Below are 16659 nucleotides of genomic sequence, written 5' to 3'. Positions count from 1 at the left end.
TCTGTGATGCTCCATTCCAGTCATGCAGACAGATGAATCGACTGTCTGTTCTGTTTTGCTCTCCCAGACCCAACAGTCTCACACGGAAAGTGATTGACTGAGGGGGAGTTTGGCGTAGTAGTTACACTTGCAAATTATATTTTGAGTTCCATGAGAGCAGGTTTGAGTCTCTGGGCATAACGCTGTGTTTTAAGAGGACAGCGTGCTGAGACCTGGAGTGGTGGCTGCCAATTAATTCCAACGATAAAAAAGCATGCCACCTGTCAACGCTCCTGTTTCGCTTCCAGGTCCCACGTTCTGGCCTGTAGTGCTACATTGTGCCTCGTCTTGGGAGGAGCCATGTGCCCTTTACAAATGGCTGACTGCTTTGGTGTCCACAGGGAAGTTGAAACTAATAACAAAAGACAAGAGTTGCAATTTCATTCACTGCATGTCTGACCGACTGCAGTTCCGCCAGATGCTTTTGTGGCTACAGAGCCTGGATCTATAGAATCTCAGCTGATCTGTACCAAATCTAAAAATGCTGTTGTTCTTTTATTTACACCCTTGCACTTCGTGAGCTAATTTTACCAGAGAAAAATATCAAGCTAATGAATCTGGACAATTGCACCTATTAGAAAATCTGACGCTACAAAATCCACAGGAGGAAAATGGTGCTACGCCCTTGCAGTAGTGGAAGTGAGGTTATGGTTGCAATATCCATTTCTTTCCTCTAGATGTCAGTGGTGTGCTCCCAGAGAGAGAGAGAGAGACAGAGACAGAGAGAGATTTTTAGATTTTTAAAACACAATGTTTAGAGAGAGAGAGAGAGAGAGAGAGAGAGAGAGAGAGAGAGAGAGAGAGAGAGAGAGAGAGAGAGAGAGAGAGAGAGAGAGAGAGAGAGAGAGAGGTGGACTGAGAGTAAAGTGAATGGTGGCTGTCATGTCACTTCATGGCAGCTCCAATTTCAAATGTGCCTTCAAAGTGCTCAGAAAAGTGCTTTTTGAACAAGGTCCTTACTATGAAAACTGCAGCACCGACTCGCTCGTGAAACCACCACAGCGTGAGACAAGCAACATGACAGATGAAGGTCCAACACTGGAATTATTCCCACTATTCGCAGAATATAGGTTAATTCTGGTCAAACAAAAAGCAATGGATATAAAACGCACACAGACAAGAGAGTCAGCCAGACACACATTTACACACTAGTCCATTCATTGACAGACAGGCTCAGGTCTCTGTGTATTTCCTCAGATGAAAAACATAAAAAAACAGAGAGAGAGAGAGAGAGAGAGAGAGAGAGAGAGAGAGAGAGAGAGAGAGAGAGAGAGAGAGAGAGAGAGAGAGAGAGAGAGAGGGAGCAAACAAACAGGAGGGAGGAGCCTTCCCAGAATGCCACGGGTGTGAGAGCACCCATAATCCTTTGCTCCAATTTGCTGCCCAGCAGATCCGGTCGGTTGAGATTAATTTTTGTTTTTCTGTGCTTGGCATACTGCCTTGACTGAAGCTGATTTTGTCTGTGTGTGTGTGTGTGTGTGAGGGGTTGACAGATAGGAATGTGTGAGTCGCGGAGGACAGAACATCCTGCCGGGTGAGTAGTAACACATGTTTCTTGCTTAAGTCTTCTCTGTACAGTGGTGAAATAAAGAAACAATGATCAGGACTCGCTCTCTGCTCCACTTTGTCCCAGACGCGGCCTCCAGGTAGGTAAAGCAGGTGGGTCGGTCTGAAAAAAAGAAAAAATGTGTGCCCGCCACCAAAATTCCCCACACAGTGAGAGGCTTGGGGATTGAGGAGAATGGTTGTCGGAGGCACACTGGCCACTGGATGTTTGTATCTGTCCGTGTGTTTGTGTGTAGTGAAGCAATCCCAACATATGAGTTCACATTCCCCTTGCACTTTACTTCGGAGTCCCTTTAACAGTTACTGGCAACATCTCACTCTTCATTAGTGTGTTGGTTCTCTATAAGGCAAGTAGAGAGACAAAGGGATAAAGTGTCAAGGAGGGAGAAAGATGATATGGCCAGTTCAGAGGCTCTTCAGTGTTCCCATTTTCTGCCTTGTGTCCATTTTTCTAAAAGCAACGGAGGCTCAAGCACCCCCTTCCTCTCCCAAACATGTAGGTTTCTTCCTGTACATACTGCATCTCACTCAAAATCTCCCAACTTCCCCTTTTCTCGTTTCAATTTATCTTCTTCAATTCCTTCCCAACTTCAAGATATCTTATTTTAAACGCTTGAACCCCTCTGAAGCTTTTCGTCATCTTTTTTTCTTTTTCTCTTCCCTTGTTCCCTGGTTCACAGCGTGTGTTGTTCCGTAGGGGGGTGATGAGGATGCAGGGAGGGCTGCAGCAGGGCTGGGATCGGGGACTGGGGAGTAGGAGGTGGGGAGTGGGGAGGGGACTGATGTTGATGGTGGTGGTGGAGGTGGTGGTGATGGTGGTGGATGGGAGGGCCGTAGTGTGGAATGACAGGAGGGGTTGCAGGGAGGACGTAGGGAGTTGGGGACGGGGTCGGCTGGGATGAGTAGCCTCCGGCCATGCAGGAGTAGGCCGAGGTTCCGCCCCCCGAGGACAGTGTAGAGGTGGGGGAGCCGGGGAGGCCGTCTGCCAGCAGCTGATTGTAGAAGAAGTACGCACACTGATGGATGAAGCTCTCGATGATTGTCTGGTAGGTGCGGGTGGCAGTGAGTGCATCCATGGTGGTGAAGTCTGGTCTCATCAGTGTGGGCCAGAAGCAGATGGACAGGTTCTCACTGGTCATCAGGTTCAACTTGTTGTTCTGACTCACCCTGGCAAACACAGACACATCAGACAGTAAAATTCATTGGTTCACAACCACGATGGTGTCATCTAAACCTGCAGATGAGTTGATGCTATCACACGAGCCAAATCAGAAGAGCATGAGTCTCTTTTTCTAAAACTGTCAGAAGAATTGACTCAGGTGTGTTCTGTAGGACTGCCATTAATAATTTAGTTAGATTTAGTTTTTACCCAAGTTCTAGCTGAAGTTGTTTTGTGTAGGCAACCATTTTGTCTAGGCTACACCATTTAAACAAGATGTAGCAATATCTACCTGAGAGTATTAGATGTTATGGCTGTTTTGTAGAAATAAGTTGTGAGCAGCTCAATCAATGAGCTGTCAGACTGTAATTTATTTTATTAGACAATATAAAAACAAAATAAATTTGTGTAATACACAGATTTTTCCCCTTTAATCTTCATTTGACCCCTCAGATTCAATTTGGGACCTCTTGGGGTTCCTGAACCTCTGATTGAGAACCACTGATACTATACTAATTTATCATACCAAACACAACAGAGCTAATAACAGATAAACATAGACATACAAACAGACCGCTGTATCACCACAGATCATGACTCAACCTCTATTTTGTCTGTGTGCCAGCTTTTATGATGTCACCGCTAGGTCACTCGACCAGCGGTGTAGTCAGCGCGGCTGTCAGAGGCCGTCCCTGACCCCATCATTCACTTACTTGTTCAAGTGGCTGATGACATATTTGAAGACCTCGTAATTCTCCTTGGGGAAGCGGCGCAGAATGTCCTTCATCGTCTGGAACCGCTGCTCCCTATCGTTGATCTCTGAGTGGTGGCAGAGAGAGAGAGAGACCATAGGTTAGAGGAGGGAAGAAAAGAGGCCGACAGAAAAAGATTTGGGGAATCTGAAGAAAAGGTGTGAAGGGAGTGAGAAAGGGGGATAAAGAAAGAGAAGGGATTGGGAGGGCAGTGGGGGAGAGTTTGCAGAGCACAGTGAAAGCAATTGGATTCAGCTTTCAAAAGAAAATATCTGTGCAGGACCCAGTGATTTCATTACAACAATAGTATTCACACATGCCAGTGACGAAAACACACACACACAAACACACAAGAGATTGAAAAGGACTCCATATGACAGTTATCCGAAAAAAATAATATCAGAAAAAGACCACACACATTCCAGAGGAACATACCAAGCATCCACCCATCAGAGCGTCCTACAAATTGCAGCACATCACATACAAACACACACACACATGCACTGGGTGTGTTAAGCCTGATGGCAGCGAGGGGTGAGTCAGAGGAGCTGACGTCACCCACTAACACAGTCCATCCTGTGTGTATGTGAGCGAGGCGGAGAGCAGCAGTGAGAGCAGCAGATGTTCTCCTACACATCACAAACGTGATTTACAATCAGGGAATTTGAGTTTGTATTCCCACAATGAGGTCAGTGTGGAACAAAAACACATTTGGAGGCGGAATGACTTCACACAGCCCCAGTTGCTCCTGCTGCACATCCATCATCGGCAATCAAAACTTGACCAACTTCCTACAGCTCATTTAAAGTAACGTCACCATGACAACTTCCATCAAAATCCACCCACCCAGCTCTTTCTAAACCTCCCATTTTCTTCATTTCTTAGTCTGGATACAATCAAAATAAATAAATATAATTCTTAAATGCTGAGCACAATTTGCTTCTTTTTTTTTTTTTTAGCAAATGAAAGCTTTCTTGTCTCTGACTCCACCTCAAATTTCTTCTTCACTCTTTCCTCCTCCTTTTTTTCTGTTGTGGCACAGACCGCAAGGCTTTATCAGGGCTCTGTCACGGCTGAAGGGTCTCACTGCGGCCGTTAAAAACACACACACACACGCGCGCGCACACACGCACACGCAGCGCTCTGTGTATCAGCAAATTTGCAGCCCAGGGGCAAATCTCTCCAGCGAGATGCAAGACTAAGCTATGCCTTAAATCTCCGTTTTGACAGATTACAGGACACAAAAAGAAAAAGGGAAGCGGCGGAGAGCGCAGGAGTAGCCACATTTATCTAAAATATGACTTGTTTTCTTATGACTTCATTCAGACCACCGTTATCCGTATTGTTCCTGCGTTCCTCCATCATGTTCAATCATCCCTGCATCCTCCTCCTCCCTCCTTCAGCTCCTCACCAAGTGGTAAATCCAATTCTCCCCATGGATGGATTTGGATTGCAAGAGTTTTGCTTGTTAGGTCAAAGAAAAGTTACAATGAAGGGAAAAGGATTTGGGGTAAAATCCAATACACCTCTGGTTTTAGAGGACAACTCTGTGCACTGTCCCTGATTTATCCTCCCGTCCCCTCATACCAGAGACCCAAGACTTACTGAAGGCCTCCACCAGATCTCCCTGCATGTTGTAGGGCACCAGGGGCTCAGGCAGCTCTGAGAAGAAGGCCTTCATGGCTCCTGCTACTGTGTTGATGGTGAAGTCCTTCTCCACCAGGTCCAGATTGTGGTCTGGAAAAAAAGGGAAAAAAATTAATGGAAATTTGAATTGCACATCACAATCTTGTGAACTATGCTAGAGTGGTGGCCAAAAGAAACGTAAAGAAAAGTAAAGAAACGTAAAATATAAACACCTTTTAAAATGATAGCCCTTACAAAAATACTGTTGTGAAGCTAAGTTTTAAGTTGTTGATTCAACCACAGACAGGGCTGTAAAAATGATTCAGAAAGTGAGTCATCCATTAGAAATGTTGATGCACTGTTTATACCCTTGATAATAAAACTTTGTCCACCCAGGATTTTTCGATAAGGGCCTCAGTCCAAAACAAAGTTGTACCAATATATATAAAGGTTGAAACTTAAAAACGGTTGTCTCAATAATCATCTGCTCTCCCTGACTTTTATTTCATATTTTGTGTATCAGTTTGCCTGAGCCTGGGTACGGTGGGAGGTATTGCTTAAATATTTCTTGTTTTATGAGACCATTACAGGCAATGTTGCAAATCAATGGACATGAGTGTTTCATGGAAATAATGGACTTTGCTATGTTTTATGTATCGTTGGATTTGTCTAAAACTTGCTGACGAGCCTGCACAAACTGAAATCTCACTTAATCATTTAATCAGCCTCAATAAATAACAAATAGCATCTTTGATGATGCATAAGTGGATCATCTTGGTTCAGAAATTCAGTCAAATAAAAGTAGAAAGAACCATATAGATAAATATAAAGAACATTTGAGCCGAGAGGGACAGAGAAAGAGTGTGTGTGTGTGTGTGTGTGTGTGTGTGTGTGTGTGTGTTTGTGCGTGCGCGCATGAGGTTTAATTAAAAAAAGTCATTTTCTGATAACATTTTATTTTACAAAGGTAGTACGTGTAGAAAGAAAAAATGAATACAGAGAAGGTTAGAGAGTTTTTAACAGTCTGAGAGGTGCTCCCACTTTGAGAGTTTCCAAAGTGCGGTGCTTCTGATGCTGCTTCCACCTGTAATGAGTTATGTGAATCTTCAGGGAACTGATGAAGTGCCATCTTCAGTAAGGCTGTTCACCTGTGCTGTAGTCTCACCTGTAATTGTCTTGTCCCATTGGCCTGAGGCTGAGCATGATTCAACACGGGGCTTCATTTCTGATTACCTGAGCTGGATTTAACTTCAACCAAGCCTGGACATGCATGCGCACACATACACATGGACGCACACAGAGGCCATCTAGCTCTGCCATCTATCTCTATCTATCTCGGCAGCGACATGCTTCATTAACCAAACCAATCTGGAGGTATTTAACTGCCCACGCCAGACAGACACACAGACAGAGACACACATTGGGAGCATTCGTACACGCACACAGGAGCAGGAAGACCACTGAGGAGGCAGCTCCAGAGTTTAAAAAAAGAAGCGAAGGTCAGTTCCCTCAGTAGTATTAATGCTCCCTGGTTAATTAAGAAGATCCAGGCTTGTTACGGCAAGAAGCAGATGTACACACACTCGTTGCATTTTCTTCACACCCAGCAGCTGGTAAGTGTACATTTTGAAGCAAGTATAGAAGGTACACACACATGGCGAGTATGAGTGAGTGCTGTACACATACAGTAACACACCTTGGTCAAATTGCCGCTGCATGCCCTCCATCTCTGACTTGTTCCCACTGACCCTGTAGATGCCCTCTGTGCTCAAGCCTGTTGGAGAGAGAAAGAGGAATTTTATTAGCTTGTGTTCTTTTCATGTGTTTAATTTGCCACAAATATCAAGTATTTATAGCGGCTGGTTCATCATCTCCAGGAACCCTTTGATTTAATATTAGGTGTGTATATTCACTCTGCAGAGCTGATAAAGTAGAGCCACTGCAGGCTGCTCTGATGGCCTCTCCCCATATCCCATTCCATCTAAACACAGAATTAGCACTATTTATTAAACCTATAAAGCAGTCCTGCAGGACAGCTAAGAGCCCACTGGTGCACTGTGACAAACTGAGGCTACTGCCACGCACTTTTAAGAGGTAGTGGTGGAGACCTATACCAATTCCATCATTAGAGGTTATTTACTTAGACATTGAGACATGAAGAGGGTGTCCGCGACACATATCTAGAAAAAGAATATGTAAAGCAGTGTTATACTGAAAGGACACACTGAGGAAGACTATCACTACATCCAGAAGTTTAAAGATAACTTGGCTTAGTCGAATCTGTTGAGGTAATGCTTCAGTAACTGCAATGTTGAAACGCAGCAGCAAATTCAAAGACGCATATAAATGACAGTGACATATGCAGCCACTGATCTTTTGTTGAACTGACAAACACCAACTATACCGCAGTTAAAATTTTCTCACATCCTATACAACTTTTTGGACCGTTTTTTCGGGGGGACAGTGGACCCTGCTGTGGCGATGCAGAGTTTTGCACCCTTGATAGTATTTTGCAGTAAACTTAGTCATGTATGTATTAGTCACTAATATTTTAATATTTTAGAAATACATCCATGTACTTGGAAGACACAAGCAACTGAGTCACAGCAGGACAGAGACAGAATGGGAAGGAACATGGATACTGGTGTGAGTGACTGCTCACTTCATTTTGGTTCATTAATACTTTTTTCCAGTTTACAAAAAGATAAGGTTTCACCTCCCACCCTTGATTCCACTTTGTTCACACTTTGGTTGCAATCAGGGAGACAAAGAGTAATCCAGAGTGAGGGAGATAGGGAGTGGCAGAAAAAGAGGGGGAGATAGGGAGAGGCAGGGAGGAAATGAGAGAGCTCTCAGTCAAGGCATACAGCATCGATCTCCTTCTACCAATCAATTATCCACAAAAGCTTTTCTAGCCAGACACTAGGAAAACAGGGATGGGACAGATAGGAAGAGGGGAGTAGTGCAGCAATGGTGGGGAGACAGTGTGAGAGAGATAGGGGGGAAAATAGGACAAGCACCCAAGGATGAGGAAAGATAGTGGGGGAGTGTGAGGACGCGTATGAGTCAGGGTCAGACTGATGAAAGAGAGAATGAGAGGAAAAATAAATGGATTAAGATAAGGAGGGATATACACAAGGACAGGAATGTGCTTGAAACAACACAACACATAAAAGATGGAGGTTGTAGAAGAATTGAATGAATGGAAGAGGAGTCACAAAGCAGCAGCAGAGGAAGAAAGGTGAGCTCTGCAAAACAGACAGCAGCATCCTCTTCCTCTTGGTTAAAAACAGCGTACTAGCACTTCCTGAGGTCAATGTAAATACGAGCACTTCCTGCAACAAACAAATGTTTCATCTGCATCCTCTTCTTTAGCCCTGATGAAAAATATGACTTTTAGTGATAACTTTCCATTTCTAGTAGGCGGTTATCAATACATACTGTGCATATTAGAGCACACACACAGAAAAAACATAAGATATCGTCTATGGCGACTTCACAGTGGCCAAAAACCCACCTGTGATCCTGCAATCAGACAAAATCTGAGTGTGCCATAAATGCTACTGCAGCCAGCAGCTGTGCTCCGGCAGCATGCTACTATCTGACAACACTCCAGCTGATCCCACATCAGCCCGGACCCCAGCGTTTCTCTGGGTTCAGCAGCCCAGAGGCTGACTTCATAGTTCACCATGGAGACAGGTGGTCGCTGGGTGATGCCCTTTACGTCGCTATGGAGGCTCTTACGGCCAGAAGATATGCTCGCACACGCAAACACACATTTGACGCCCCTGTGCCCAAGAGCAGAGCACGGTGAGGTTACCACACAGAGCGAAAGCTGGAGCTGAAGCAAGCAAACGGCAGGCGCTGTGGATTGATTTTATAAAGCTGCTTTTCTACAAGCTCAGAGTGCACGAAAATAACAGAAACGGCCGAAGCCACTCCTATTATTCTCCTGGACAAAGGGAAGGTGCAATGAAGCATGAATAAAAGATGCCACAAAGAAGACTTTTCAATAGCAAATATAAAAGCAGACAACAGAAATTAAGATTTCTACTTCAGCACATTTGCAGATAGCGCCAAATTTCAGTCTGCCTTTGGAGAGACAAACACACACTTAATATATATATATATATATATATTCAACACATTGCCCAATGTCATCATTCCTCACTGAAAAAATATGAAAAGGTAAGTTTTTTTTCAGATACATGAACAAAATACTATGAGAGGGTTTGAGTTGACTGAGTATTTTAGTTTGAGGTAGAGGGAAAAGGGAAGGATGTGGGTCAAAGCAGCAGGTCCAGGGTCAGCCTCACAACGTCACTCATTATCAGCCCACACTACAGTGACAAACAAAGTGTCAGCGCTGTGCGGTCATTTCCCGTGAGAGTCATTATACGCACAGATTGTAGATGTAGATACGGGACAAGTAAAGTCTGACTTACAGCGACTACAGTCCAAACTGAATACGACATTGTAACTCATTTCCCCTTCCAGTCGCAGTGATTCACTGTTTGCATGAGCCATTCTGCACCACGTGTTAGTCTGTAAACAATATAGTTCTGCACACATATTGTTTTGTGGATCCGTCAATAAAATGTGTGAGGCTGCAATACTCACACATGCATTCACACACAAACAGAGAACACGGGAACAAGCTTAACACATAGAAAAGAGCTGAGCCTGAATGTTCATCCAATTTCCTACATTGTGATATTGATCGGACTGAGGGAGCTATGGGGTAGAACATTACCTGGCAACCCCCTGGCTAAAAACACACAAAGACGGGGACACACACACACAATGCAGAAAGAGAAGCAATGAAGGGAGGAAGAGACGGGGGGATAGAGGGAAAAAATGACAGTGAATTGAGAGAGGTGATGATGGGACGGGGGAAGAAATAGAAATATGGGTTAGGAAGACGATGAAAGAAATCAAATCTGACAAGTGAAGGTACTCAGAGAGATAGAGAGAGAAGGATGAGTGGATCACGAGAAACAAAGACACACTAAGAAAGGAGGGGAGAGGAAACAGGATTAGGAGAAATACTGAAGGAGTGAGTGAGGGTAAAAAGTGGAAAACACCTCTGAACGAGCTGTGCATTCATCTTTACAGCGTGAACTGCACACGCACGCACACACACACACACTGCATAAACGTAATTCAACCAGTTTTTCTCCTTCATCCAGAAGTAACTGCTGTGACTGCCTCAGTTAACATCTGAACGGCTGAGGTGAAATCTAACGTGAAGCGTTGTTATCTGGAGCTTTGCCCCTACACTCCTACACGGAGGAAGGCGTGGATGTTTTGTAAGGCTGCAGTAATCCACAAATACGGGGTCTTTAATCAGGACAGCGATTACAGTGGAATGAAGCGGTATGTCAGTAAGCAACAGCAACTTGCTGACAGACTCACTTACTAAAATGCAACTCACATCCTGGGAGCTAATAAACAAAACAAGGAATGTGGATATCAAACATTCCTTAGGTGTATAATAAAGTATTGTAAACCACATTAAGTTAACTTTAAGACAAACATTCCTTTATCAAACTCTAAAATGTTGGGTTTTATAAGTTAAAGTGGCATATCTGTCATTTAGATGAAGATCTAATCGTGTTCTTAGACAAATCAATACATAAATGCAGATAATTCCAAAGGGCTCAAATACTTCTTCTTATCCTGTAGGTATTGGTAAAACAGAAATAATGCTCTATGTTAGTTGGGTTGAGATTATAAACTGTCGATGATATCCAGAGGAATTTAAGAAAACCTGCAAACCCTCAATTTAAACAGCTGAATAAATAAATAAATAATTTATGAAACATCCAATTAATAAAAAATGTTGCGATGTTTGGTGGTAGTGGAGTGATAGACTCAGCATGACTGCTTGACACAATTTCTACAAACCTGGTTACAGCTTGGCCAAGAATAAGGACATGTGTGCCAAAATATATACACTAGCACTGAGCCTTCACTAAGTCACCTCTGATTTAGTGTAACAGCTGGTGGCAGGGTAAGAGGCAAGCTGGCAGTCCTGGCGCAGTGGGGCTGGGGCATGAGAGTAGCCGGGCAGGGGGTTTGACATCTGGGCAACAGGGTACCAAGTTTGGAGAGGAGGACACAGACTGAAGATCTGTTCAATATACACACTACACCACTAGCTAACACAAACCATGGTTACGGTTAATCTATAGGATTTCCGTCAAATACATATAACCACCCTGACACCATACTCAATGACAAACCTGTTTGTTGCTTCAAATCCTCCCCATTCATCTGAATGAGTCTCTGATGACTGTAAAGCTAACACAAAATAACCCATGGAAACAGGAGCCACTATGATCTGCTTGATGAAATTGCTTGGACAAGTTTGGGAGTTGCCAAAGAATTTAGGTTGAGTTCTCCTGTAAAACTTGAAAGCTTGTGATTGGTCAGAATTTAGACTTTTTTCATTTTGTATTACCTTTCTTATTTATTTATTTGTGAATTGACCAAAGACTTTAGTTGTCTATTTTGTATGTGTTCTCTTGTATCACTTCTGAATGGTCAGAATTACCCTTTTAGTTTATTGTCTATAAAAAATGCAGGAAAAGAGAGTAATCATGAGAGGCAGGTACCACACACACACACACACACACACACACACACACACACACACACACACACACACACACACACACACACACACACACACACACACACACACACACACACACACACACACACACACACACACACACACACACACACACACACACACACACACACACACACAAGCAGAAAAGATCCTTTAAATTAATTAAACAACAGGTCATTCTTATATGACTGAAAACAGCAACATGTGCTGTGAACAACTAGATGCCCCTAGAAATGTGTAGTATAACAGATTCTTACCTGTCGTTTCAATGAAACGGATGCACTTCTCAATGAAGACTGGGATCGGTCTCTCGGGGGAGACAACGGTGGGAAGTGGCATGCCAAAGTAGTTGCTTTCAATAGGTTTTGAGATGGAGTGCCTGGGTTTTGCCCGTGGCTTCTGCAAAAAAGAAAAGAAAGAAAGATCAGATTGGTGCGAGGCATTCAGAGAAAATCTCACGGTATTTGAGCCTGATTGACACAGACACTGCTGACACAGGAAAACACTTCCAAAATGATGCCGAGCCTACAGGCCAATTTTATTGAAATGACTTGATTTAGATGGAAAGACCATGACCTTGTTTTAAAATGATAGTTTTGGTGTTAGTATCAACACACGCATGCATACACACCCATCCCGCACATTCTTTCAAAACTTAAACTGATAAGTAATCATACATTCCTGTCTTAAAGCCTGTTGTGTGAGACTTATATCAGCTCCTTCATCCCTGCCCTTTTTTCCTTTGGCATCATACTGTGTTTCTCTTTTGCTCTTTCTCTACTGCACTGCAACTCAGATAATCAAACTCTCTTACTCATTGTTTAATTACATTTTAACTCCCGTTAAGAGACCTCCAATACACTCATCTGCCTGCCTCTGTATAGCTGAGGCATCAGCAGTAATTGTACTGTGCTATAATGCTCTTCAGTGGGAATGTTTTGAAGGCCCCTGAGGCCTGGATCTCTAGTAAGTCTGTCAGCCCCCTGAGGCTCTGTCCTGGCAGGCTTCGTTGGTGAGGCAGGGATGCATGGTCGGCTGGGCACATAGACTGTGGGTAGAGTGCAGGCCTGGGAGACAGACATAGCAAAAGAGCAGGAGTGCTCATTAGCGAGAGGGAGCCCAGCATGCCCTCTGCTCCAGATACTGGGCTAGCTGCACTCTACAAAACATGTTCGATATCACACACACACACACACACACACACACACACACACACACACACACACACACACACACACACACACACACACACACACACACACACACACACACACACACACACACACACACACACACACACACACACACACACACACACACACACACACACACCTATAGCGTTATTCAAGAAAACAAGAAGGGAAACGCTAATTAAGACTGGGACAATGAACAAAAGCTCACCTGGGCTGTTTCTGCATTGTCTGTCATCTGAATATTTAGGGAATTTATTCTGTTATTAATCTATCTTTTCTTTCAGCTGGGTCACTATTGCAAAGCCATCATCCTCCATTAAGATTCTACCTAATCGAGCCTGACCCAAACATCTGCAGCCCTGTTAGAGATCTTTCATCATCACTGCATATTGACGACCACGCCACGACATGGCTAAGTAGGAATACCACAGCAATAAATGTTGTATTGGCAGAATTCTTACTTTTCTTTTCTTAATTCCATTCGATTCACATTAAAAATTATTTTGTTTATTGTGTTTTAATTGGTACAACTGAAGGAGAAAGACCCAAAAACAAGCAGCAACTCGAGGCAGCTGCAGTAAAGGCCGGGCAAAGCATCTCAAGGGAGGAAATGCAGCATTTGGGTTTCAGACTTCAGGCGTATTAAAAATAATCCCTGTGTTTTAATTATGTTAGTCTGTCAAATTACATTTGAGGCTATAGTGTCCATTGTGGTGGTGCACAGAAGCACAATTGTTGTTTTCACAATTTTTTAATTCTGATGATAGATGATTTCATTAGTATTTTCTCCAGCACTATATACAGACGGATTTTTCAGCCATTTATTTACTTTGTGGCAGAGCAATAGTCGCTTTTGAGATTTGATTGTGTACTAAGCACAAGTTGCTCTTCTATTTATTTATTTATCTGAATGTGTGAACACTGCACTTTGGCTTGGCATAAATGTGCGTGTGGCTTTTATACAAATGTGTATTCTTAAGCATTGATCTCATATTGGCCTACAGTAAGCCCTGGAAAAAGGGTACAGTCACCACTACTATAAGATGACTCAGCAACACTTATTGGCTTACTGGAAGAGTCTATACTTCATTCAACAAAACAAAACTCCCTGTGCTGAAATACGTGGGTTAAATAATTGCAAAATTTCCCAGCATGTCAGTTACTGTTGCCCATTTATCTTTCCATTATGACCCCACATGAGCAAATTTCAAACTGGAGCTACTTCATGAACCACTTCCAGCTACCTCCCCCGCCGTCCTGCCCAATCCCTCTTGTGACACTTCCTCTCTCAACACAGAACACGTGTATGTTTATACTGTACAAGTGAGATTTGTGCCAATGTGTTCACAAGTGCACAAATCCCCTACGAGTATTCAACTGAATTAAAAGGGTTGTAATAATAGAAATTATGTGACAAGAATCCCTGGCATCTTGACTTCTTAGCTCCAAGTAGCAGCCTATAATCTATTTGTGTCTTATCACACTGGCTGTGTTGGGTATCTGTGCCCCATTTTACTTTAGCAGACTGTCTTTGTTCACCCCCCTTCTCTCCTCCACCCACTTTTCTCTCTTACTGTTTTCTCCCCCTGCAGTTTTGCCTTCTGGCCACTCCTTTTAGTTGCTGACTGAGAAAGGATCTGTTGCCAACGCTGAGAAAACAAAAGAGACCTCTACCACAGAAGACAAACAAAACATTTCCTTAATAATATCATACAGACATCCTGGTGAGCGTTAGTATACACTGTACGCTGAAGGATGCTGAAAAACAAAGCCGCAATTCCGAAAACAAAAATGACGAGTCCTGTCATTTCTAACATTGCTCTTCATGAGGACACTAGACTGGAACTAGGTGACTCAGGAATTTGAAGCATTCCTCTTGCTGGTTGAGGAGGTTTGAAAAAAGCTGCAGGAGAGAGAGGGGAAACATTTCCGGCCTCTCGCTGAGGGAGTGCGGGTGGGACAAAGACACAGTTGGTCATTGCCTGTGGTAAGGTGGGTTTTAAAATGGGCTCCGTGAGGGCTGGGCAATATAACAATAAAAACGTTTATCACAATATAATTTTCTTTGGTAGCAATACAACAAGGTTAAATATATATATCGTTATAATGCTTATGAATTGTTCAAGCAGGGTCATAGGTCATGATTGATTTTAATTATCAAACCTCATATTTGTGAGACTTTTAGCTTTTTAGACTTGAAACTTGAAACCAAGATGGATTTGACATTAAACATGATAGCATCGACTGATATGAACATTTTTATCATGATATTATTTGTCCGTATCGCCCAGCCCTAAGCTCGGTCTAGTTTCAATTATTTATTCCTACCTGTCATGACCTGCCATGATTGGTTGACAGTACCTAAGGCCTCCAACCACAAGTGTTTACTCTGCATGAATCTAAACCTTCACTCTAAAACCAACTGAAAATCGGACTTTGTGTTCATTCTGGTCGATAACCAGCCACCAACAGGAACGGCTGGTTCCAAATCGACCCCTGGTCACTACTGCAATACATCTCCCTCAGATGATCAAATAACTCAATAATATGTCATCCTGAGGGGATTTCAGGCTGCAGCAGATTGAAAATGGCCTCTTATCTTCGAAACTGCTGCTTAAAAAACAGGTGATGGAACTTGATCACTTTGTTACAACCGCAATTAAGCCATAATGGCCTGTAATGTGGATATCCAGATCCCAGACCTGCTGTAGGGCACAAATCAGAGGCACTAATTAGAGTAATGATAAGGGTGCTGATCTAAATCCTGCTGGCTCAAATTTTTTCTTGGGGATTCGTTGTGAAACATGTAGGGTTATAATGTCTCATGTGATACATTATTGATTCCCTTTTTCGACTTACTCCCCTCTGAGCATAACGTCAGAGCACAGGGTCGGTAAAAGTGAAAACTTACTAACATGGGGCTGGGACTGGGCAGTCAACTCAGTCGTCTGACCAATAAACTACACTGCTGCCTAGTGTTTGAGCAAAGCTAGTTAGTGCATAAAGGAAAGCATGCAGTTTAAGCAGTTAAGAGCTATGTGAGATGACAGCCTTCACGCAGGTACTTGGACATCACAGCTGAGTGTGTGAAAACATTAATCATCCTGCTCCTGTTCCACCCTACTGACAGCCATGGTAATTATCACAGACACACATGCACAATGTATACAGCTGTAACTCCTATTCAGCTGGCACTTCTGTACCACGCCATGTGTGTGAATGAAAAGCATTCCAGGCTGATAAGTCCTAACGGTGTAAGGTCGAAAGTATCGCCACAACACGTGGGAGGGACATGCACAGAAATGAGCAGGAGAGGGGGCAGACAGACTAGAAACAAGTGAAGTTCCAATAACAAAAAATGGAAAGGAATGTCAGATATAAGGAGAACGGGGAGGGGGGTGACATGAATAAGAGACGAAACAGAAAACATGAATTAGTAAGAGAGGAGGACAAACACTGTGAATATGAAAGGAAAGGAAAGAAAGCCAAGCTGTGACAGGGAAGAGTTGGGAGGCGCGTACCTCACTGCAGTGCAACAATAGTGAACAGTAAACAACAATACCTTAACTAGATGGTGCTGATGTTGGCTCACTAATGGCACCAAGATCTGAATCCTTTGGCATTTATATTGTCAAAGGGGTTAAGTTCATATGCCATTGACACATGAAGTCGAACTACAAGTGAGGC

The 16659-nt window shown here is 43.2% G+C and overlaps 1 protein-coding gene across 1 annotated transcript in view; it reads right to left on the bottom strand.

The window, feature by feature from the left end:
- Positions 1-841: 841 nt before the first annotated feature.
- The window catches only part of arhgap35a (Rho GTPase activating protein 35a), a 56339-nt gene continuing 40521 nt past the window's right edge, over positions 842-16659 (bottom strand). The window contains exons 3-7 of the mRNA XM_035622219.2: positions 12037-12178; positions 6839-6916; positions 5122-5253; positions 3478-3583; positions 842-2772 (exon numbers count right to left, since the gene is read on the bottom strand). Of these exons, the coding sequence (XP_035478112.1) occupies positions 2280-2772; positions 3478-3583; positions 5122-5253; positions 6839-6916; positions 12037-12178 (951 nt within the window). The 3' untranslated portion in view covers positions 842-2279. The remainder of the gene's footprint in view (positions 2773-3477; positions 3584-5121; positions 5254-6838; positions 6917-12036; positions 12179-16659) is intronic.

Source organism: Scophthalmus maximus, chromosome 11, assembly GCF_022379125.1.
Source record: "Scophthalmus maximus strain ysfricsl-2021 chromosome 11, ASM2237912v1, whole genome shotgun sequence".
NCBI classification, from domain to species: domain Eukaryota; kingdom Metazoa; phylum Chordata; class Actinopteri; order Pleuronectiformes; family Scophthalmidae; genus Scophthalmus; species Scophthalmus maximus.
Note: the sequence above shows the minus strand (reverse complement) of the source record. Positions and strands in the feature narration are given on the sequence as shown.